The 24,336-nt window shown below is 35.6% G+C and overlaps 1 protein-coding gene across 4 annotated transcripts in view; it reads right to left on the reverse strand.

Annotated features, from left to right (window-relative positions):
* Positions 1–24,336, reverse strand: part of GOLM2 (golgi membrane protein 2) — a 108,232-nt gene that overhangs the window by 16,966 nt on the left and 66,930 nt on the right. For all 4 annotated transcript variants that reach the window (XM_077764503.1, XM_077764505.1, XM_077764502.1 and 1 more), the window contains exon 8: positions 22,668–22,838. In XM_077764503.1, coding sequence (XP_077620629.1) covers positions 22,668–22,838 — 171 coding nt within the window. The remainder of the gene's footprint in view (positions 1–22,667; positions 22,839–24,336) is intronic.

The following is a 24,336-nucleotide window of genomic DNA, read 5'->3' on the forward strand; positions in this document are numbered from 1 at the left end:
CTGAAGCAAGCTCTTTGATGACAGCAGAGAGCCCAAGATGGGGCTCAAACTCAGGAAACATGAGATCATGATCTGAGCTGAAATTGGACACTTAACTGACTGAGCCACCCAGGTGCCCCAAATCTGCAATCTATCTTGAATTTAAATCTGTGTATTGAGTAAATTAGGAGATCCAAAGTTAATATTTTTCCATTTGGCTTTCTTTCTTTTTTTTTTTTAAATATTTTTATTTATTTCTAGGAGGGAGAGAGAGAGAGAGAGAGAAAGAGAGAGAGAGACAGAGACAGCGTGAGCAGAGAGAGGGAGATACAGACTCTGAAACAGGCTCCAGGCTCTGAGCTGGCAGTCAGCACAGAGCCCAACGTGGGGCTCGAACCCACGAACCGCGAGATCATGACCTAAGTGAAAGTCAGACGCTTAACCGACTAAGCCACCCAGGCGCCCCTCCATTTGGCTTTCAAACTGAGCCAACTATTTACTGAAGACTATCCTTTCCCCCACTGCATTGCATTATCAATTTTGTCATAAATCAAGTGACCATATATGTGTGGTTAGTTTCTGCATTCTCCATTCTGTTTCATTGATCCATCTGTCTATTCTTGTGCCAATAGCATATTGTCTTAATTACCTTATTAATAATAGTTTTATTTTTTTATTTATTAAAAAAATTTTTTTAATGTTTTGTTTATTTCTGAGAGAGAGACAGTGTGAGCAGGCTAGGGTCAGAGAGAGAGGGAGGCACAGGCTCTGAAACAGGCTCCAGGCTCTGAGCTAGCTGTCAGCACAGAGCCTGATGCAGGGCTTGAACCCACGAACCATGAGATCATGACCTGACCTCAAGTCACACAGACGCTTAACTGACTGAGCCACCCAGGTGCCCCAATAATAGTTTTATAGTAAATCTTGATATCTGATAGAAGTCACTAAGCTTTGTTCTTATAGATTGTCTTGGCTATTCTTAGTCTTTTACATTACCATACACATTTCAGAATCACTATACCAATTTTCATCAAAAAGAAAAAAAAAATGCTGCCGGGATAATGAATAGGATAACATTGAAATTCTAGATCAATCAAAGAATGGACATCTTTAAAATGCTGAGCCTTCTGGTGCACCTGGGTGGCTCAGTCAGTTGAGCATCTGACTTCAGCTCAGGTCATGATCTCTCAGTTAGTGATTAGTGAGTTCATGTCCCATGTCAGGCTCTCTGCTGTCAGCATGGAGCCAGCTTCAGATCCTCTGGTCCCCCTCTCTCTCTCCACTCCTCTCCCGCTCTCACTTTCTCTCAAAAATAAAGACATTTAAAACTTTGAGCCTTACAGGGATGCCTGGGTGGCTCAGTCGGTTAAGCGTCCAACTTCAGCTCAGGCCATGATCTCACAGTTTGTGGGTTTGAGCCTTGTGTTGGGTTCTGTGCTAACAGCTAGCTCAGAGCCTGGAGCCTGTTTTGGATTCTGTGTCTCCCGCTCTCTCTGACCCTCCCCTGCTCACGCTGTCTCTCTCTCTCAGAAATAAAAAGAACATTAAAAATTAAAAGAAAAAGAAACACTTTGAGCCTTATAGTCTGTCAACATGGGTTTACTTATATATTATCTAATTTCTGTCAATAATATTTTTTAAATATTTTTTTAATGTTTATTTATTTTTGAGAGAGAGACAGAGTACAAGCGGGGCAGGGCAGAGAGAGAGGGAGACACAGAATCCAAAACAGGCTCCAGGCTCTGAGCTGTCAGCACAGAGCCAGACATGGGGCTCAAATCCACAAAATGAGAGATCATGACCTGAGCTGATGTCAGACGCTTAACTGACTGAGCCACCCAGGCATCCCTCTGTCAATAATATTTTGTAGCTTATAGAAGTTCTTGTGAATATTTTGTTGATATTTTTCAAGAATCTGATATATATATATTTTTTAATGTTTTATTTATTTCCAGGAGAGAGAGAGACAGCGTGAGCAGGGGAGGGTCAGAGAGAGAGGGAGACACAGACTGAAACAGGCTCCAGGCTCTGAGCTGGCAGTGAGCACAGAGCCCGACGCGGGGCTCGAACCCACAAACCGCGAGATCATGACCTAAGCGAAAGTCGGACGCTCAACCGACTAAGCCACCCAGGCGCCCCATGAATCTGATATATTTTATGCTATTAAAAATAATTTCTTGGGGAAACTGGCTGGCTCAATTGGTGGAGCTTGTGACTTACTCTCAGGGTTGTGAGATTGGGCCATACATTGGGTGCAGAGATTACTTAAAATCTTTAAAAAAATATTTTTATTTATTTTGAGAGAGAGAGAGCATGAGCAGAGGAGGGGGAGAGAGACATAGAGAGAGAATCCCAAGCATAATCAGTGATGTCAGCATAGAGCCCAACTTGAGGCTCAATCCCATGAACTGTGAGATGGTGAACTGAGTGAAAGTCAAGAGTGGGATGCTTAATACCTGAGCCACACAGGTGCCACTAAGATCTTTTTTAAGGGGCGCCTGGGTGGCTTAGTCGGTTAAGCGTCCGACTTTTGCTTAGGTCATGATCTCGCGGTTCGTGGGTTCAAGCCCCGCATCGGGCTCTGTGCTGACTGCCAGCTCAGAGCCTGGAGCCTGTTTCAGAGTCTGTCACGCCCTCTCTCTCTGACCCTTCCCTGCTCACGCTGTCTCTCTCTTAGAAATAAATAAAAAAACATTAAAAAAATTTTTTTAAAAATAAAAAAATAAAATCTTTTTTAAAAAAGGTTTCTTTCTAAAAATATCACTTTATATGTTTATTGCTGACATATACAATAAATTTTATATATTAGCCTTCTAATTAGTTTGCTAAATACTTATTTAATACATATTTACTGGGGCATCTAGGTGGCTCAGTTGGTTGGGTGTCCAACTCTTCAGCTCAAATCATGATCCCAGGGTTGTGGGATTGAGCCCCATGTCCAGCTCTGTGCTAGGCACGGAGCCTGCTTGGGATTCTCTCTCTCTCACTCTCTCTCTCCCTCTGCTCTTCTCCCCTACTTGCTCTGTGTCTAAAATTTAAAAAAAAAACAAAAAAACTTATTATTGAATAGTTTGGAGATTGCTTTGGATTTTCCACATTCAAAATTATGCCTGCAAATAATATCAACTTATTAGTTTTATTTCTTCTTTTCAATCTCTATACTGTTTATTTTCTTTTTTGCACTTTATATCATTGACTAGGACTTAAAGTGAAAAGTTGGTGGAAGTGATAATAGTGGTTATCTTAGTTTTCATGATTTCAAAGGAAAAATTTTTGATACTTCACCATTAAGTGATGCCTATTATAGGATTTTTGTAAATACTCTTTATCAGATTAAGGAAATTTACCTTCTAGTACTAGTTTGCTCAGAGTTTTTTATTTATCATGAACACATGCTGAGTTTCCTCAAACGCCTTCTTTGTACCTATTGAGATGCATCTACTTGATTTGTTTCATATATTTTGTTAATATGGCAAATTACATAGATTGGTTTTCAAATATTAAATAAGCTTGCATTTCAAGAATAAACCCAGGGTGCCTGGGTGGCTTAGTTGATTACGCGTCCAACTTCAGTTCAGGTCATGATCTCACAGTTAATGGGTTTGAGCCCTGTGTCGAGCTCTATGCTGACAGCTAGCTCAGAGCCTGGAGCCTGCTTCAGATTCTATGTCTCCCTCTCTCTCTGACCCTTTCCTGCTCACACTGTCTCTCTCTCTCTCAGAAATAAATAAAACATTAAAAAAAAAAAAAAGAATAAACCCAACATGGTCATCATGTATGTCATTTTTATCTCTGGATCTGATATGCTAATATTTTATTCAGTATTTTTAGATGTACTATGTTGGGAAGGATTATCTTGTAATTTTCCTTTTACATAATATACTTCGTTTTGCTATCCAACTTATGCTGGCTTCATAAAATGAGTTGAGAAAGTATTTCCTCATTTTCAATTCTCTGCAAAAACTCATTTTAGATCAGTTGTACTTTTTCCTTTAAATGGTTGGAAGAATCCACTGGAAAAAACATTTGGGCATGAAAATTTCATTAAGGAAAAGATTTAAATTACAGATTCAATACCTTAAAAAAATTTTTTTTTATTTGAGAGAAAGCATGTGCCTGAGTGGGGGAAAGGGACAGAGGGAGAGAGAGAGAATCTTAAGCAGGATCCATGCTCAGTGCAGAGCCTGATGTGGGGCTCAATCTCACAACCATGGGATCATGACCTGAGCTGAAATCAAGAGTCAGATGCTCAAATGACTCAGTCATCTAGCCACCTCCAGATTCAATATCTTAAATAAACATGGAACTATCCAGATTTTCCATATCTTCTTGTGTCAGTTTTGTATATAAGTGTTCTAGGATACTACCCATTTCTTCTACATTTTCAAATGTTTTCTCGGTAATGCATAATACCTCATTAAATATTCTCTAATATTGATATTTTTTAATTCTAATATTGATTTGTGCCATCTTCTTCTGTCCTGATCTCTGCTAGAGGTCTTATTTTCACTTTCTTTTCAAAGAACCAATTTTTAGTTTTGTTGATTTCATTACTGATTTCTTTTTTTTAATGTTTTATTTATTTCTGAGAGAGAGAGAGAGAGAGNTAGCTGAAGTTGGGCGCTTAACCAATGGAGCCACCCAGGCGCCCCCATTACTGATTTCATACAGTGACAAATTTATTTTAAAAAATTTTTAAATGTTTATTCATTTTTGAGAGACAGAGTACGAGCAGGGAAGGGGTAGACAGAGAGGGAGACACGGAATTAGAGGCAGGCTCCAAAGCTGTGCTGACAGCTCAGAGGCTAACACGGGGCTCAAACTCACACACCGCGAGATCGTGACTGAGTCAACGTCAGACGTTTAAATGACTGAGCCACCCAGGCACCCTGTAGTGATCCCAAATTTAGTAATCTAGCTAAACTCTCTTATTACTTATATTAGTGTCTCTTTTGAGGTGTGGTTAGACTTGATTACCTATTCAATTTACTTAATGGTTATTGGTTTCTTTAGGTTTTCAAATCTTCTTGAGCCAATTTTGGTTAAGTAATTTTCCAAGATATTATCCATTTGATCTAAGTTTCAAATTTATTGTCAAAGTTTTATTTTTATTTAAAAAAATCTTTTAATGTTTTATATTTTTGAGAGAAGTAGAGACAGAGGGAGATACAGAATCTGAAGCAGGCTCTGGGCTCTGAGCTGTCAGCACAGAGCCGGATGAAGGGCTCAAACCTACAAACTGGGCCCTCATGACCTGAGCTGAAATTGGACACTCAATGACTGAGCCACCCAAGTGCCCCTGTCAAAGCTTTACATAACATTTTCTTGTGGCTTTAAGTATATTTTCTGTTGTTCTGAATATTATTTAATTTTTTCTATTTTTCAGTAGTATTGCTAGATGTTTATCTAGGATTTTTTTTGCTCCTAATTATTCTTTGTTTTCCATTTCATTTATGATTGCTCTTGTCTATTTTTTCCTCTTTTCTTTCTTCTCCTTTCTCTGAATCCATATTGTTTGAGTTCTAACCCTGATTCTGCTCTTTAGTAGCTAAGTAATCTTGAAAGTGTTATGAAACTTTTTTGTGTCTGTTTCCAGTCTGTAAAATGGAAATAATATCTACACACCGATTTGTTGTACATTTACACATATAAAAACTGGCACATACTAACCATTCCAATGTTAGCTATTATTAGTATCATCATCATTAGTAGTAGTAATAGTATGACTATGTCGACCACTACCATTAATACTATTTGGGGTGTGGGGCACCTGGCAACTCTTGACCTCAGGGTTGTGAGTTCAAGCCCCATGTTGGGCATGGAGCCTACTTGCAATAAAGATTTAAAAAATACAATTTTGAATTAAACTCATTTAATTTTTAGGGGTTTTGTTCCTTACTGATTTCAAGGCCATAAATTTATCTATAAATATTACTTCAAATGTATTCCTCATATCTTGATATGTGCAGTATTTATATTATTGTTCAGTTCTATGAATTTTGAAATACCAATTACAAATACCTCCCTCAAACAAAAGTTATTGATGACCAACATTTTTAAGTTTATAATAAAGGGGTTTTAAGATACTATTCATAATATAAATAGCCTAAATTTTATCAAGACTCTGTGACCTATTATATAGCCAATTTCTATAGTTGTTCCATATATACTTTCAAAAGCTCTCTTTATTAAGTATAAGGATCTGTATACATTTATATATAGTTGAATAAACTTAATTTTTCTTCAAAATTCTATTTTTTGATGACTTTTAAGTTTTGATAGAAGTATATTTAAATCTTTCACATTAATTATGTAATAAGTCAACTACTCCTTGAAATTGCATCAGCTTTTTGTCTATTTTCTGGTTATGTTTTTAGATTATTTCTTTTTAGTAGGTTGTTTCTCTTGTTATTATGAAACAACCTTCTTTTTTTTTTTCCTTCCAGTCTATTTTGTCATTTATTAATACTTTACATTAGCTTTCTTTAGTTCACTAAGGAATATCTTTTTTTAAATTAAGGTAAAATATACATTTTATAAAACTTATCATCTCGGGGCACCTGGGTGGCTCAGTGGATTAAGCGTCCGACTTCAGCTCAGGTCATGATCTCACCCCGCGTCGGGCTCTGTGCTGACAGCTAGCTCAGAGCCTGGAGCCCGCTCCAGATTCTGTGTCTCCCTCTTTCTCTGACTCTCCCCGGCTCACGCTGTCTCTCTCTCTCTCTCTCAGAAATAAATAAAACATTAAAAAAATTTTTTTAACTTATCATCTCAACCATTTTTAAGTGTACAGTTCAATGGCATTAAATATATAATAACATGGATGTGCAACCATCACTACCATCCATACCCAGAACTTTTTTCATCTTCCCCAAATGAAACTCCATATTGATTAAACAATAATATCCCCTCCTCCATCCAGGCCTTGGCAACTACCACTCCTGTTTCTATTAATTTGACTACTCTAAGTACTTCATATAAATGGAATCATAATAGTATTTGTTCTTTTGTGACTGGCTTATTTCACTGAGCATAATATCTTCAAGGTTCATCCATATTGTAGCATGTATCAGAAGTTCCTTACTTTTTCAGGCTGAGTAATATCCCATTACACCTATACATCACATTTTGTTTATCCATTCATTCAGCAGTGAATACTTGGGTTGCTTCACATTTTGGTTATTGTGAATAATGCTGTTAATGAATATAAGTGCACAAATATCTGTTCAAGTTATCTGTTTTTCTTTGGAGTATATACCAAGGGAGAAATATCTTTTATAGTCCTTTTATTTTCACATTTTCTATGTGTATATGTTTAAGATTTAGTTGCAAACCCTTTATGGTTAGATTGTTTTATATTCTTTTATGATCTCTTTTAACAGATAACTCTAATCTGTTTACATTTATCATGATTTTTATAATTTTTTTAAAAGCTTATTTTTTTATTTTGAGAGAGAGAGTGTGCAAGCAGGGGAGGAACAGAGAGTAAGAGAGAGTGAGTCCCAAGCAGGATCCACACTGCCAGTGTAGAGCCCTGTATGGGGCTCAAACACACAAACCATAAGATAATGCATGACCTGAGCTGAAATCAAGAGTTGAATGGTTAACCAACTAAGCCACTCAGACTTAGTAATATTTGACCGTATCCTTTGATTTTACTGTTTAGATTGTAAATTTTCTTCTTCCTTTCTTTCTAAATTATCTCCTTTTCTTCTTCTACCCACTGTTAGATGAAAGTGGCACATTGTATCTCTATTCTTTTAGTCATTACCCTTAAATTTTTTTAAGTTTTTATTTTTTATTTAGTTATTTTTGAAGTAGGCTCCATGTCCAACATGGGGCTTGAACTTATAATGCTGATATCAAAAATCGCCATGTCCTACTGACTGAGCCAACCAGGTACTCCAACCCTTAATTTTTAAACATATATAATTTATACATTTTGTAAACAAAATAACAAAATAATCAGCATTTCTATCCTCTTTCTGAGCAGGACATGGACCTTTTCACTTTACCCTTGAACACTTTCTGTTTTATTATTTGCTGAGTTTGCTCTCATAACACAAAAATAGTTTAAAGTCAATAATTAAATTTATCAGTTGCTTTGATCAATTTGAATTCCCATTCTTGTAGTTATTACTATCTCTCTTCAATTTTTTTTTTTAACTAAAGAATAACCTTTACTCTTCTTTCATTGGTGTGTCTTTAAGAGGTAAACTCAGTCTTGTGTAACTGAATATGTCTTCATTTTATCCTCATTGTCCTCATTAGCTAGTATAACATACTATGTTAGTAGTTATTTTCCACTCATCAGACTGAAGATATTCCATTATTTTTTGTCATTTGATTGGCTAATGAAGAATCTGTCAGTATAACTGTCATTCCTTAGAGATAATCTGTATTTTCTGGTAACAATGAAAGATTTTTTCCTTTATTTTTGGATACTCTGAAGTTTTCCTACAATGCCTAAAAGGAAAGATTTTCTTTTTTATCCCAGTTGACGCTCAGCAGGCACATTTGATCTGAGAACTCATGCATGTCTTTATTCAACTGCAGAAAATTCTGAGTTCTTCAAACTCTTCAAAATTCTTTTCAAGTATTGATTGCCTACCATTTCCTCCATTCTTTACCCAAAACTCTTATCAGACACATATATATCTCCTGTCTTAACATCTACGTCATATATACATATGATATATATTTTTCTCTATATCTTTTTGTCATTCTCTGCTACATTCTTGGTAAATATCTCAGTACAAGCTACCAAATCATTTATTTTAGTCAATTATGTTCATGGTCTAGTATCTCATAGACTGATTTTTATTTCAGTGACGTTTTCATTTCTAAAACGTATAATTGGTTTTAATATTTATCTATTTTTGCTTTGTCTTTCCATGTTCCTTAATCTTTTTTTTTTTTTTTTAATTTCTAGGGGAGAGAGAGAGAGACAGCATGAGCAGGGGAGGGTCNTTAACCGACTAAGCCACCCAGGTGCCCCTCCTTAATCTTTTTTAAAGTTAGTTATTTCTTATTTATCTCTTTGAGAATCCTTAAACATGTTTAGTTCTTAACAGACTGCTAGATAAAATTGTTTTCACATTTCAGTTGTTGGTATGGCGGCTCTGTCCCTTAGCATTAATATTTTTCATATATTTTGGAGTTTTGGTTTGCTGATTGATTTTCAGTGTATGTGGGGTATTTATTTTTCTCTTTTTCCCTCTCTGTATCAACCCATATTATCTAGTAAATTTATTTATTAAGTTTTATTTTTTAATGTTTATCTATTTTGAGAGAGGGAGAGAGAAAGAGCGTGTGTGCATGCACACGCAAGCAGGGAAGGGCCAGAGAGAGAATCCCAAGCAGGCTATATGTTCAGCACTCAGTGTGGAGCTAGACGTGGGCTTGATCGTGACTTGAGCCAAAAAACAGGAGTGGGATACTCAACCAACTGAGCCCCCCAGGGACCCCTCTGATAATTTTAAAGATGCTTTCACTCAGTTCCCCAGTCTACAATTAAGTTTATAATCACATTTCAGAGATTCTATTCCATGATGCTACAGGGGTAGCATTAATTCAGTATAAAACCAATAGTAGTGTGGTATAACCATGCAGTATGGTCACAAGGCTGCATCTGTAAGCTCCTGTCTTCCTAAGCCTTCAGGTTGCTAAACACTGTAGTCCTTGATAGCAGCCTGTCATAGCTTTATTTTCTGCTTCCTCTGCCAAGGAGATGGGGCGATAACCAGGTCCTGGCTTTGAATAAGAGGCCTGGATTCAAGCAATAAGCCTGGCTCCCACTTTATTCTTGTTGCTCTTAAGAGCCAAATTCCCAGAAACCTACATTTCAGACCTGAGCATCATAGGTCCAATCATTCAATTCCTTTCATCTAGTATTTTGTTTTGTTTCTTGACCACAGAAATGTTAACATTGTTTTGAGATTATCAGTAACTTTTCAATTCTCTTTTTATATATATTTTGTCTATCATTATATGTGTGAGCAGAGTGCATATGTAAAGGTGACCATGTTAATTGTTAAATGTTGAAGCCATCTGGATAGGAGGTTGAATTGAAAATTACTTTAAAAGTCCATGTATATATAGAAAAATCATATATTCTCTGATACTTTAGCTTGTCTCTCCAGTGTTGTTCAGGAGAATTATTAACCTTGGTTAAAAAAAAAAAACATAAATCCTGGGGTGTTCGGGGGGGCTCAGTTGGTTAAATGTGGAACTCTTGATTTTGGCTCAGGTCATGATCTTGCAGTTCATGTGTTCATGCCCCATATCAGGTTCTGTGCTGACGGTGCTGAGCCTGCCTAGGATTCTCCGTCTCCCTCCCTCTCTGTCCCTCCCCTACTCATGCTCTCTCTCAAAAATAAAGATTAAAACAACAACAACAACAACAACAAAACCAAATGAACTCCTGCTGCTACTTACCCTGAAGCACGCTATACAGAAAAAACCCATATGAGAAGCAGCTTGGTCACTGCCTACCTACTGTTTGGAGTCACTGTCTTTGTGACTTTCAGCATGAGGCTGGTATTTGAAATGAACTGTTTTCTCTATTCAAGGTATCTAAATACACAAGGTATATCTTACCTATTGGCAAACAGGTGGACCTTCCATGAATTTTCAGTTTCAACTACTTTGGAGGATCTGTGACTCCCTCCATGAAGTATGCCTCCAGGACACTTTGAAATAACCCTGAAACTATATTTTGTGTCACAATATAGCTTACATTCTACATTTTAAATTAAAACAACCCAAAGAGATCATCCAAATATAATGAAACATGCCAGAAATTATTTAGCCATTTTTGCATGAGGTGGCAATACAAAATTAAATTTATAAAAATATATCAATAAAAATTAGTATGTTAACCTAAAAAACAAAAACACTAAATTTAAAATTGTCAAAAAATTTGTGGTGATCACTGTATAAAATCTAAGACTGTTCATCCCATATTTAGTTAGGAAAAATGATAACTATAAATGCATAATATTTTGTCTAACAGGCATTCAACAAAAGTTTGTTTAAATGAATATATTACTAGGAAAAAGAAATGTGAAGATTTAAGTATCTAAAACTAAAATATTAAACTTTAAAACCTAAAAACTTAAAAAAAGTGGCAAGTCATGAGTAGCAAAGAATAAAATAAGTATAAGACAGATTAGATATTAAAAAGTGGCAAAATTGGTAGTTGGGTTTTTGAAAGATACAAAAATTTAAACAATTGATAAATAATAATTTAAAAAGAGTGACTATAAAAGTTTTAGGACTAAGAATTTTAGAATAAAGAAATTAAAAATAAGAAAATTCTCATAATTATATATTGATATAATTTATGACCAAGTTATCATTTTGATTGTGTGACTATTTACAGAAGTAAAAAATTCCAAAACTGGTGCAATAAGTTTAACAACATTTAACAAATGCTTACTATGTACATGGAAGCTTCAGAGAATAAAAAAGAGTAAAACACAGTTCCTGCCATCATAAAGTTACCATTTTAATACAGAAGGCAGGTAAATGAACAGTTACGGGATTTAGGCCACAGTATCCAACATTGCTGGTTCTTTAACATTTTGTTTTCCAGATTTAAGGAAACTTCTTTCTCTTTTCTCTTAAACTATAACTTAAAGCAATTTGATTAAAAAAATATACCTTTGTGAATAAAGATGAAACAATTTCTTTTTCTCCCTAACTGATCTCTGCAGAATTCAGAAATAATGAGTAAATCTTATTTTCATGCAATACAGTTATTTGGGAAAGTTCAGTAAGAATGTGTTCTCTTGCTATTAGGACACATCTGGAAACTTTGGTTATATTACCAAGGATTTGACTGAATATCATACTTGAAAATGATACATAGAATCCAATATGACCAGGGGCACCTGGGTGGCTTATTAGGTTAAGTGTCCGACTGTCGGATTCGGCTGAGATCATGATTTCACAGTTCATGAGATCAGAACCCTGTGTCAGACTTTGCACTGAAGTACAGAGCCTGCTTGGGATTCTCTCTTCTCTACCTCTGCCTGCACCCCCTTAAAATAAATAAACTTAAAAAAAAAATCCAGTATGACCAGAGAGCTTTACAATTCTAAGTGACTATATGGAGTCAATATTTATAAAGCATCCCCTTGGAAAAACCAGCCTATACCTGGTTCTTGACAGGGTTCCCAGCTCATAAATGAATCACAAAGTTCAGTTCCTGGCAGGCTCAGGAACCTCAGGATATCTTGGGAACTTGGAGAAGAGAGGAATTCAAGTAGGTCTAAGAGGTATTATGCCCAAAGTCTGAAGGTGAGTCGCTGGCTTGGCTTCCTAGCCTTCAGAGGCTTTTAAAACTAGAATCTGAGATTCTTTATGAAAAGTTCCAGCAAACAAACTCAAAAGACCTATAGGAGCAATCACTATTCTTGCTGCACTTAGGACCAAGTTTAATGAGACAAGCCTTATTTTGCAAACAAATTAGTATTTATCTTTGATAGAAATGGGGGTGACTATAGTGAGAAAAACGATGCTTCAGTAGAGAACTACAGCACACCTTTATAGGTATTAAATTCTAGTCCTAGTCATTGTCTTTAAGATTTTATTACTTACTTGTTACCTAGACTGCATTTTGAATCCTTCTAGTTTCCTCCAGTATCTAGCTATAACTCTTCAAATTAAAGTTTCCAATTTTTCTCCCACCTTTGACTTTGAATTACTAAAACCTGAAACTGTTCTTTCCCCAAAGCCCTGCAAACTGAACCAGGACAATTTGACATAAACTTAAGAGAAATCACCACAACAGCTCATGTATGGACAAACTTTGTTCCTATTCTTGCGTGAGCCACTCAGAAAGTTTACCAGATCACCTGATGATTATCACCAGAGACATTCAAAGTGTAAACCAGAAAAATCTGTCATATTTCCAGTGCCTGTCTTTACTCCATCTGAAGATGCTTCAAGTTCAACATTTTAGGAAAACTTAATTGACTGCCTTCTGCCTTGTTTCCCTAGAAATGCTCAGGACAGAGACTGATTCAATGTGTTATGGCACAATCTACCAACTTACTTTATGGAATTTGAAATTTTTGGAGAAATTTCAGATAGAGTGGGGGGGTGACACGGTTCAGGACATGCTACCTCCAATTACAGCACTTTGGCCCATTAAATATTTCAAGCAGAAGGAATCTGAGACATGGCATGTGAAGGAAGGACCTTCTGACCTTCCCCTGAAGCAAGTCATAAAACACTCATTTGGAAGATATAACCTCTCCTTATACCTGGAGGAAAGGCACATCTTTACAGCCAAGACAGAACAACACCAAGAAGAATCTGAACAAATAGGCCTTGCTACATTTCCCAGAGCTTACTATACTTACCTCATACATTTGTCCTACCATATCTTTCCACAACTTTCAACTTTTCATCAGACCTAACCAAAAAACACTCATGTTTAACCATTTCTCAAGTCTTCATTTTCTTCTGAAGGGTACTGTGTCATTAAAATTTACATTAAATACACTTCCATGCTTTCCTCCTGTTAATCTGTCTTTGTCAGTTTAATTTTCAGACCCAGTCAGAGACCCTAAGAAGGTCAAGGAAAACTTTTCTTCCCCTACAATAGTTACTTACAGAATAATGTGGAATATACACTAATGAAAGTATGTTCAATGATTGAAGTAGAATGAAAAGGAGTGATTGATACGGTCCAGACTGGTAAAGATATGAAGAAGGCTTTTACCAAATAGGTGACAGCAGAGTATGGTTTTAAAGTATGATTAGGAATTTACTAGAAATCGAACAAGAAAAGAAATATTAAAGAATTATTCCAAAACATCAAAAGTATAGAAGAGGTGGTGTGATACAGTAGTGAACCTGAAGAAAAGGGATCTAGGTAGTAGTCCTGGTTATTCCACTATTTAACTTGAGCAAATTAAACTCTCTGGACCTAATTTTTATTTTCTGTGAAATGAGGGAATCACATTAGAAAAGAATCTCAAACTTTAATGTAAATATAAATAAGGTCTAAGGGCCTGAAACAATCACAGGTAATATGGATGTTGCTGGTCGACTGACCTATACTTTGAGCAGCAGGGCATTAAATTATCTCTATTGGTTCCTTGTATCTTAGAAGTTTATTTCCAATAATTCTTCTAATATTTTGAAAATTTTAAGCCAATATGATATTGAGAAGGATAAAACCAAAGAAAAAAGTTATAAGGCAAAAAAAGAAAATTATAAGGCAAAACTACATTTTAAAAATAATTTCCCCTTATGACTAATTAGTGTTTACTCTCTGAAAAATAAATATTTAATAAAACCACTTTCACAGTTAACATGATAATATATCTTCCAAAATCCTTATAAAAGAATTTATTAGACATATGAATAAGCAATTTATAGGTACAATAAATAAGAAATATCAAAAAGTAAATTATAATCTACATAATGGTGATGTACAACTTGAAAATACAGTGAAAACCAGTCCCATTTTTAAATAATAAGAAAAAACAGTTAAATACTGAGACATCTATTTAACTTGGGAAGCCAGATATTTATCCAAAGAAAAGCAGATGACTACAATGAAGCATGAATAAATGGAGTCTTAGATGTAAAGACTAAAGATAGTAAATAATATAATACTACCCAATTTAGTATGTAGATATAATTCAATATACACTAAGGTTTCTGAGGACTACTTACAGAACTTGGTAAACTAATGACGAAACTCTTCTGGAAGAACAGAGAAAAAAAATAGGTTTTTAAAGTTTTTAGGTTCAAATTATTATAAAGCAGTTTTCAAACCCATATGTGATACTGTGATTTATGTTAAGAAATATATATTTGGTCTCCATCCCTTTTCTGGCGGAGACCTCTTAAAAACACTTGGAATTTCCTAAGGGAGGAGAGCCACAAATGTGTCTTTGTTATGTTAATGAGGTTACTATTTGAATCGGCTTCAGGTTGGAAACTGGTTGCCAAGACAACCATGTGACCTCCCAGGAGGGGAGAAGGACTGGAAGTTAATTCAATCACCAATGACAATGATTTCATCAATCATGCCTACATAATGAAGCCTTCCAAAAAAACCCAAAATGACCAGGATCAGAGCTTCCAGGTTGGTGAACGTGTGGAGATTGGGGAGAGTGGTGCACTTGGAGAGGGCATGGAGACTGCACACTGTCTCCCCATACCTTCCAATGCATCTCTTCTGTCTTGCTGTTCCAAAGTTATACCCTTTTATAATCAACTGGTAATCTAGGAAATAAAAAGTTTCTCACAGTTCTGTGAGCCACTCTAGCAAATTAACTGAACTCAAGTAAGGGGATGTTGGAACCTCAGATCTACCATCAGTTGGTCAGAAGCACAGACAACAACCAGGACTTTCAATTGGTCTCTGAAATGGAGGAGAGAAGAACAATCTTGTAGGACTGTGCCCTCAATCTGTGAAACCTGAGGCTCTCTCCTGGTAAAATAGTGTCAGAATATAGTTGAATTGTAGGACACCCAGCTGGTGTCTGATAACTGCTTGGGCATGTGGGAAAAGCCCACACATAGCAGACTGGTTACTATATGCTAGTGATAAGGACAAAAATTGGAAAAAAATAGAAATTCTGGAGACAGGGTGAAAATAGTGCAATAATTTAATATGTGTATGTGATAAATCAGAAGTAAATACCATACCACAAAAGAAAAACAAACAATAAGAGTTCTGGTACAGATGGTTATCAGGATAGAGAAAAATTAATTTGGATCACTGAAAATTCCAAAGAGGTCAAATAATCAGTTAGGGGGGAAAATAAATGAAAATTAAATAGTACATTTATGCCTAGATAAAGAACAAATGATGAAAAGAAACGAAGGTTCTCATAAGAGTCAAAATGGATATACCTGAATATATATACAAATAAAAACCTCTTATGCATCAAATTTAGATAAGTTTCAGGATACAAGATCAATAAAAATCAGCCATAATTGGAGAAATGTGGAGAAAGGGGAGCATTTGTGTACTATTGGTAGAAATGTAAATTGGTACAGCTACCACGAAAAAACAGTATGGAGGTTCCTCAAAAAATTAAAACTAGAATGATCCAGCAATTCCACATTGGGTATTTATAAGGAAAATGAAAACATGAACTCAAGAAGATATATGCAACGCCATGTTCACTATAGCATTATTTATAATACTCAAGAAATGGAAACAACCTAAGTGTCCATGAATAGATAAAGAAGGGGGCACCTGGGTGGCTTAGTGAGTTAAGCCTCCGATTTTGACTCAGGTCATGATCACATGGTTCATGAGTTCAAGCCCCCCATTGGGCTCTCTGCTGTCAGCGCAGAGCCCACTTCAGATCCTCTGTCTCCCTCTCTCTCTGCCCCTTCCCCTCATGCACATTCACATACTCTCTCAAAAATAAATAAACATTTTTTTTTTAAAAAAAAAGAAGTTTTGGTATATATACCCAATGGAATATTATTCAGTCATCAAAAAACACGGAAATCTTGCCATCTGCAACAATATGGATGGATCTTGAGGGCATTGTACATTGTCTGTGAAATAAGCCAGACAAAGAAAGGCAAATACCCTATACTTTCTGTTAGGTATGTGGAGTCTTTGAAAAAGAAAAAACCCAAGTTCATAGACACAGTGGGAAGACTGGTCATTGCCAGAAGGGGAGATAGGGGTGGGAGAAATGGGGAAAGGAGGTCAAAATGTAAAAAGAAAACAAAATGCAGTTGATGTAAAACAGGCACAGAAATTCTGAATGATATTCAAAATATTGTCTTTGTATGTATGTGTATATATATATATGTTTATATATGCTAATGTATAAGACATAGGTATATTTTATATAAGGCATATAAAAACACTGATACATAGCTGTTATTTCTAGAATAATGAAACTAAAATCCAACATTCTAAATTTTTAAGGTAAGAGACCCAAATATTACATATTTTTAGAAATCTGCATAAAAAATTAAAACCTCAAAAGCCAAGAAAAAAATTGGTCATATACTAGCAATGAACAATCTGTAAAGAAATTAAGAAGACAATTAAATTTACAATAACATCGAAAAGAATAAAATGCTTAGGAATAAATTTAACCAAGGAGGCACATGACTTGTACACTGAAAACTATAAAGCATTGCTGAAAGAAATTGAAGACACTCTAAATAAATGGAAAGATATCCCATTTTCATGGACTAGAAGACTTAATATTGTTCAGATGACAATATTTCCCAAAGTAATCTACAGATTCAATGCAACTGAAATCCAATTGGGGTGCCTGGCTGGCTCAGTTGGAGGAGCATGCAACTTGGTCTAGGGGTCATGAGTTCTAGACTCACATGAGGTATAGTGATTACCTAAATAAATAAAACTTTAAAAAAATTAAAAGTTAAATCTCAGAAGCCTTGGGGCACCTAACTGGCTCAGTCCAGAGAACATATGAGTCTTGATTTCAGGGTCATGAGTTCAAGCCCTACACAGGGCCTATGTAGTGCTTACATAATGCGGGAAAAAATCCCAATTGCCTTTTTAATAGAATAGACAAGCAGATCCCAAGATTCACACAGAATTATACGAGATCCCAAATAGTCAGAATTATTATACAAAGAAGAACAAAGTTGGAGGACTCATACTTCCTGATTTCAAAACTTATCACAAAGTTACAGTAATCAAAACAGTGTGGTAGTGGCATCCGGGAATAGAATTGAAGGTCTAGAATAAACCCATACAGTTGATTTTCAACAAGTATGCTAAGACTGTTCAATGGAAAAAGAAGAGTCTCTTCAGCAAATAGTATGGGACAACTAAATACCTGTATATAGAAGAATGAAGTTGGATCCTTACTTCATATTATATATAAAAATTAGATGCAGTGCCTGAGTGGTTTAGTCACTTAAGCATCTGACTGTTGATTTTGGCTCAGATCATGATCTCATGGTTCATAAGATCAAGTCCCACATTAGACTCTGCACTGGCCAGTCTGCACTGCCAGTGCAGAGTCTGCTTCTCTGTCTCTATTTTCTGCTCCTCCCCCATGCATTCACATACTCTCTCAAAATAAATAAACTTATTAAAACTCATATAAAAATAGATCAAAACCTATATATATGAGAGGCAAAACTATAAACCTTCTAGAGGAAAATATAAGGGTAAATCTTCATAATCTTTGATTTGGCAAAGGTTTCTTAGATATGACACCAAAAGCATAAACACCAAAAGAAGAGATAAATTTGGCTTCATCAAAATTAAAAACTTTGTATATCAAAGGACACTATCAAAGAGTGAAAAGACAACCCAATGAATGGGCAAAAATAATTGCAAATCATATATCTGATGATGGTCTAATAACCAAAATATATAAAAGAATGCTTAAAACTCAACAACAAAGACAAACAACCCAATTTAAAAATGGGTAAAGGGCTTGAACAGACATTTCTCCAAAGAGGATATACAAATGGCCAATGAATACATGAAAAGATGTTCAATGCCATTAGTTATTAGGGAAACACAAATGAAAATCACAATGAGGGGTGCCTGGCTGACTCAGCAGAGCACGGGACTCTTGATCTCAGGGTTTTAAGTTCAAGACCCACTTTGGATGTAGGGATTACTTAAAATTTATTTAAGTTTATTTATTTATTTTAAGAGAGAGCGAGTGGGAAGAGGTAGAGAGAGAGGGAGAGAAAGAATCCCAAGCAAGCTCTGTGCTGTAGCACAGAGCTCAACTGTGGGGCTCAAACTCATGAACCATGAGATCATGACCCGAGCTGAAGTCAAAAGTCAAATGCTTAACTGACTGAGCCACCCAGGTGCCCCTAAAAATAAAATCTTAAGAAAAAAAAAAGAAAGATAATCACAATGAGTTATGACTTTACACTTACTAGGATGGCAACAGTGAAAAACAAAACAAAACAAAACAAAAAACCATGAAGTATTAAGTGTTGGCAAGAACATGGAGAAATTGGAACTGTGCATTGCAGGTAGGGCTGTAAAATGGTAGAGCCACTGTGGAAAATAGTTTGGCAGTTCCTTAATAAAGCTAAACACAGAATTATCATATGACCCAGTGATTACACATCTAGATATATACTTGAAAGAATAAAAAATAGGTGGTCAACAAAAATTTGTAAAAGAATGTTTATACAGCACTATTCATAATAGCCAAAAAGTAGAAATAATTCAAATGTCCACCAACAGATGAATAGATAAGCAAAATGTAGTCATACAACTGAATATTATTTAGCCATAAAAAATAAAGTATTGATATATGCTTCAGTAGATTGAACGCTGAAAACATCATGCTAAGTAAAAGTAGCCAGACACAAAATGTCACATGTTGTATGATTCCATTTATATGAAAGTAACAGAATAGATGAATCCATAGAGTCAGAAAGCAGATTAGTCTTTGCCAGGGACTGTGGGTAGGAGAGAACAGCGGGTGACTACTTAATAGATACAGGATTTTCTTTTAGGGTGATGAAAATGTTCTGGAACTAGATAGTTGTGATGATCACCCAGCATTATCAATGTACTAAATGCCAATGAATTGTACACTTTGGTGAACAGTATGTGTGTTTTTCCGCAATTTAAAAATTATTTTTAATTAAAAATTTTTGCATGATTATTAAATATAATAAAGTCTCATATCAGAAAAGGGAATGAGAAAGTAAAACCATAGTAAAGGTAACCGATAAAAGGTTAACATCTGATTTATTTATAAAGATTTGACACAAAGATATAGGATCAACCTCCACAGCTATCAGGCTAAATGGTAAAACGGATGCACAGATTATACACCAACAAATAATTATAGTAAAATTCCTCATATAAAAATGGAGAGGGCACCAGAAAGTAAATGCTTATTAAAACCTCTTGAAGGAATCATTATATTCTAAATGCCTTAGAGTTAAAAAGCCAATGTGGTCAGGCCACCTATAAATAAGTTTAAACATTTCCAATAACATTGTGAAACTGTTCTAGAGAACAATCTGAAAATATGTAATAGGAACTATAAAGCTGGACAAGTACTTTGACCTAGTAATTTCAGTTTGGGAACTACTTTTAAAGGAATACACTTGGGGTACCCGAGTGGGTCAGTCAGTTAAGTGTCCGACTCTTGATTTTAGCTCAGGTCATGATCTCACAGTTAGTGAGTGTGAGCCCCGCAACCGGCTCCACACTGACACGGCAGAGTCTACTTGGGATTCTGGGTCCCTGTCTTTCTACCCCTCCTCCACCACAATATTTCTCTCTCAAAAATAAATAAATAAACTTAAAAAATAAAGGAACACAAAAGTATAAGCAGGAAATAATTTGAAAAAAGATATTTATAGCCATGACAACATGAGAAAATGTGAAATAATTTAAATAACCAATAAAAAGGTAGAGTTAATTGAACTATTATTATTGCCTAAGCACAATGGAATATATGCATGTGTCTATATGTGTGTATATATGTATATGCCTATTTAAAATGACGACTGTGTAACTATTTGATAGGTTAAAATGTGTGTAAAGATAATGCCAATGTAAATCACAAAACAGCACTCCCATTGATTTCAACTTATTATATACACTGAAAAGAATTTGGAGTAAGAGTTTAAAACTCAACAAACTCTTTTAAAGAAGTTGTAGAGAAAAATAATTTCCTGGCAATTACTTTCCAATCACATTCTTTAACTAAACATCAGTAAAAAAAAAAAATAATAAGGTATGGCAACAATAAAAAGTTTCATAGGATAAACTATAAGTTTAGGAGAAAGTCTTAAGTGAATTAAGATATTGAATTAAGATTTTTTTTTGTCCTTACTATACACCTCTTTTCGGTAAGATAGAAGTTTTTAGGCCAATTCCTCAACAAGATTTTGAGAAAAATTGTTTTTAGTGTATTTAAAACATCAGCCACATTTATTTAATAAAAATGTTTTTCATATGATACTTCAGTAAACACACATGGATACACTTTGAAATATCAAGGAAGGAAAGTCAGTTAAATGGATGCAAAGTATATCTTCATATAGAGGGAGAAATATGAACTGTCAAGAAGACCAATAAAAATACTATGAAGAGGTTAAAAATTGTAACACTGCAGTCAGTCCTCACTGTATGAGCAACCTGTGCACAAATAACCGCCAAAACGTTGCTCTGAACAGTTGTTGCCATAGAAGCCATCATAGAAAGCAAATAAAAGCAAACTGCAGCTTGTAGACATTTCCACTTCTGAACAGAGAGAATGTCTACAAGCTGCAGTTTGCCTTTGTTTGCTTTTTATGAATCCTTCATTGCAGCACAGTAGAGAATACTGAAAGAGGTTACATGTCTACTAAGAGGGGATGAGTTCAATAAAATACTACACACATGTATAATGGAACATGATACACTCATTAATTGGAGGAGATTTTTATATACAGATATGGAATATACTCCAAAATATATTGTTGAGGAAAAATAAAAATAAACAACAACAGCAGCAGCAGCAGCAGCAACAACAGCAAAAAAGAAGTTAAAGGGAAAAGCTTTGTAAAGCTGAAACAGTGTAAAATAGAGTTTAAGGGAACTGACCTAAGAGACACTGTCTGGTCCAAATTCTCTCTACTACCAGAAATTATCTTATACTTCCTAAGAATCTGCCAATTAGAGAGTTATACAGATTAACAGGTATTGTCCACTTATCAAACTTGATACCTCTGAAATAATTAAGAAGTGATATTTTATTACACATTATTATGAATTTGTTCAATTTCTTTCACTTCTAATACCTAAATGAAGCAAACTGCAACTGGAGAGAATGCAAAAGACAGGAGCATTGAGCCCTCTATTACTGTAGTCTTCCCAGGTCTGTATATCTCCCAGAATCCTTTTTTCAAAACTGTTGATCTTCTTCTAATCAAAGTTTTCATTCATTAGCCTAACAAAATATATCTTTTCTCACTTCTCCAAAAATATTTTAGTTATAAGAACTAATAGCATTTAAAAAAAAATCAACTCACCTGAGGTTTATTATTTAATAGTGGAGAACATGAGAAGCTTTTAAAGTTTTCTTTAAAATATCTCTATCCAGGGGCTCCTGGGTGCCCCTCTCTCTCTTTTTATTTTTGAGAGAGAGCGCGTGTGTGCATGTGTATGCGAGAGAGAGAGAGAGAGAGAGAGAGAGAGAGAGAGAGCGAGCGGAAGAGGGGCAAAGAAAGAGAGGGACAGAGGATCTGAAGCAGGTTCTATACCTACAGCAGAGAACCTGATGCAGGGCCTGAACTCAGGAGCCTTGAGATCATGACCTGAGCTGAAGTTGAACACAACCAACTGAGCCACCCAGGTGCCCTGAGTCTCCAACTCTTGACTTCTGCAGTTTGTGAGATCAAGCCCTGTATTGGGATCTGGGCTGACAACACTGAGTGAGCCTGCTTGGGATTCTCTCTCTCCCCCTCTCTGCACCTCCCCTGCTTGAATGCACTTACACACACTCTCTCTCATAAAATAAATAAATAAACTTTTAAAAAAAATAATAAAATATCTCTATCCATTTAAACTTTCTTTCCTTTTAAATTTTACCACCATCACACATTCTCTTTGTATGCCTATAACTTGACTATACAGTCATTAGAAATTATAATAATGAAGACCTTAATTGAGCCTTATAAATATATTTAAAGAAATCTTTTCAGCATAACATTCATCAACTGATTCTTACTTTGCTTCAACTTATGGAAATCACCGACTCTATCCTTGGTAGCCTGCTTTAGTATATCTGCTTGAATTCTGGGTACATTTTCCAAGTTCGGGCCTGGAATTAAACGCTGAAGAGGATTGGAAGGGTTGTGCTTTGAAGTTCCAGGATTTCCATTGTGGTGTCCATGAGAATCTATGGCATAAAAATATCAAATTAAGGTCATATTTTGCAGAGGTATTTCACAAGACCTGCTTAGAAAACTAAGACATGCTGTTGTTTGATATTGAGTAGTAGTCAGGTAGCTTTTTTTTTTTTTTTGGCTTTATTATAATTTCTTTAATCAAATCTTACAGCCAATGTGATTTTAGCTTTGTGAAGTTTACTAATCATTCTTAGGTAAGTATCATTAGTACTGATTATAAATAAACCTATTAGCCAAAATGATACATAGTAGAAACCCAAAGATTTAACTGACATTGAGACCTGTATCTTTTTCTTCTCTACATTTTTCTAACTCTACATTGCTGTCAGAAATCTCTAGCCTCTAAGTCATTTTCATCTATACAGTGACTCAGACTCACAACTGTTAACTTTTTTTTTTAGTTTATTTATTTTTAAGTAATCTCTATACCCAATATGGGGCCCAAATTTACGACACAGAGATCAAGAGTTGCATGCTCTTCTGATTGAGCCAGCCAGGTGCCCCATGTTAACTCTTGATTTTTTTTTTTAAGTTTATTTTGAGAGAGTGCATGTGCAAGTGGTGGGAGGAGCAGAGAGAGAGAGGGAGAGAGAGAATCCCAAGCGGATTTCTCACTGTAAGCACAGAGCCCAAAGCAGGGCTCACTTGGGAATCATGAGATCATGACCTGAGCAGAAATCAAGTCAGATGCTTAACTGACTGAACCACCCAGGATCTGCAACTCTTGATTCTTTCTTATTGGTAACTTCTGGATATAACTTTTCTTTTCCTCAGTCCCATTTTTCCCTCATAAAAGTCTTCATTTAGGGGGTGCCTGGGGAGCTCAGTTGAGTGTCCAACTTCAGTTCAGGTCATGATCTCACAGTTAGTGAGTTTGAGCCCTGCATCAGGCTCTGTCCTCATAGTTCAGAGCCAGGAGTCTGTTTCGGATTCTGCTCCTCCACAACTTGCACTCTGTCTCTCTCTCTCTCACAAAAGTAAATAAACATTAAAAAAAAACTTTTTTTAAAGTTTCATTTAGATGCTTATTATAATTAACTTTAATCACAACAATTCTCATTTTAGGGAAACATTTCTATAAAATCAAATAACAAGCATACATTCATAAGTATGGAATAGAGCTGAATATAGATGGATGTAGTAGTTAATAGAAGGCCTCTGTGAGATAAACTTGAATTCATTTTGAAGAGAGGAAATACATATGGACTGGCAAAGATGAAAGAGAATATAGCCCAGTGTGGCAGAATAATTCTTCTGCTCTTAATAATGCTTTATTAAAAAAATTTTTTTTTAATGTTTTATTTATTTCTGAGAGAGAGAGACAGCGTGAACAGGGGAGGGTCAGAGTGAGAGGGAGATACAGAATCCAAAACAGGCTCCAGGCTCTGAGCTGGCTGTCAGCAAAGGGTTGAACATGGGGCTCGAACCCACGAACCGTGAGATCACGACCTGAGCTGAAGTCGGACACTTAACCAACTGAGCCATCCA

This window comes from Crocuta crocuta, unplaced genomic scaffold (assembly GCF_008692635.1).
Source record: "Crocuta crocuta isolate KB4526 unplaced genomic scaffold, BGI_CrCroc_1.0 scaffold102, whole genome shotgun sequence".
Taxonomy (NCBI): Eukaryota; Metazoa; Chordata; class Mammalia; order Carnivora; family Hyaenidae; genus Crocuta; species Crocuta crocuta.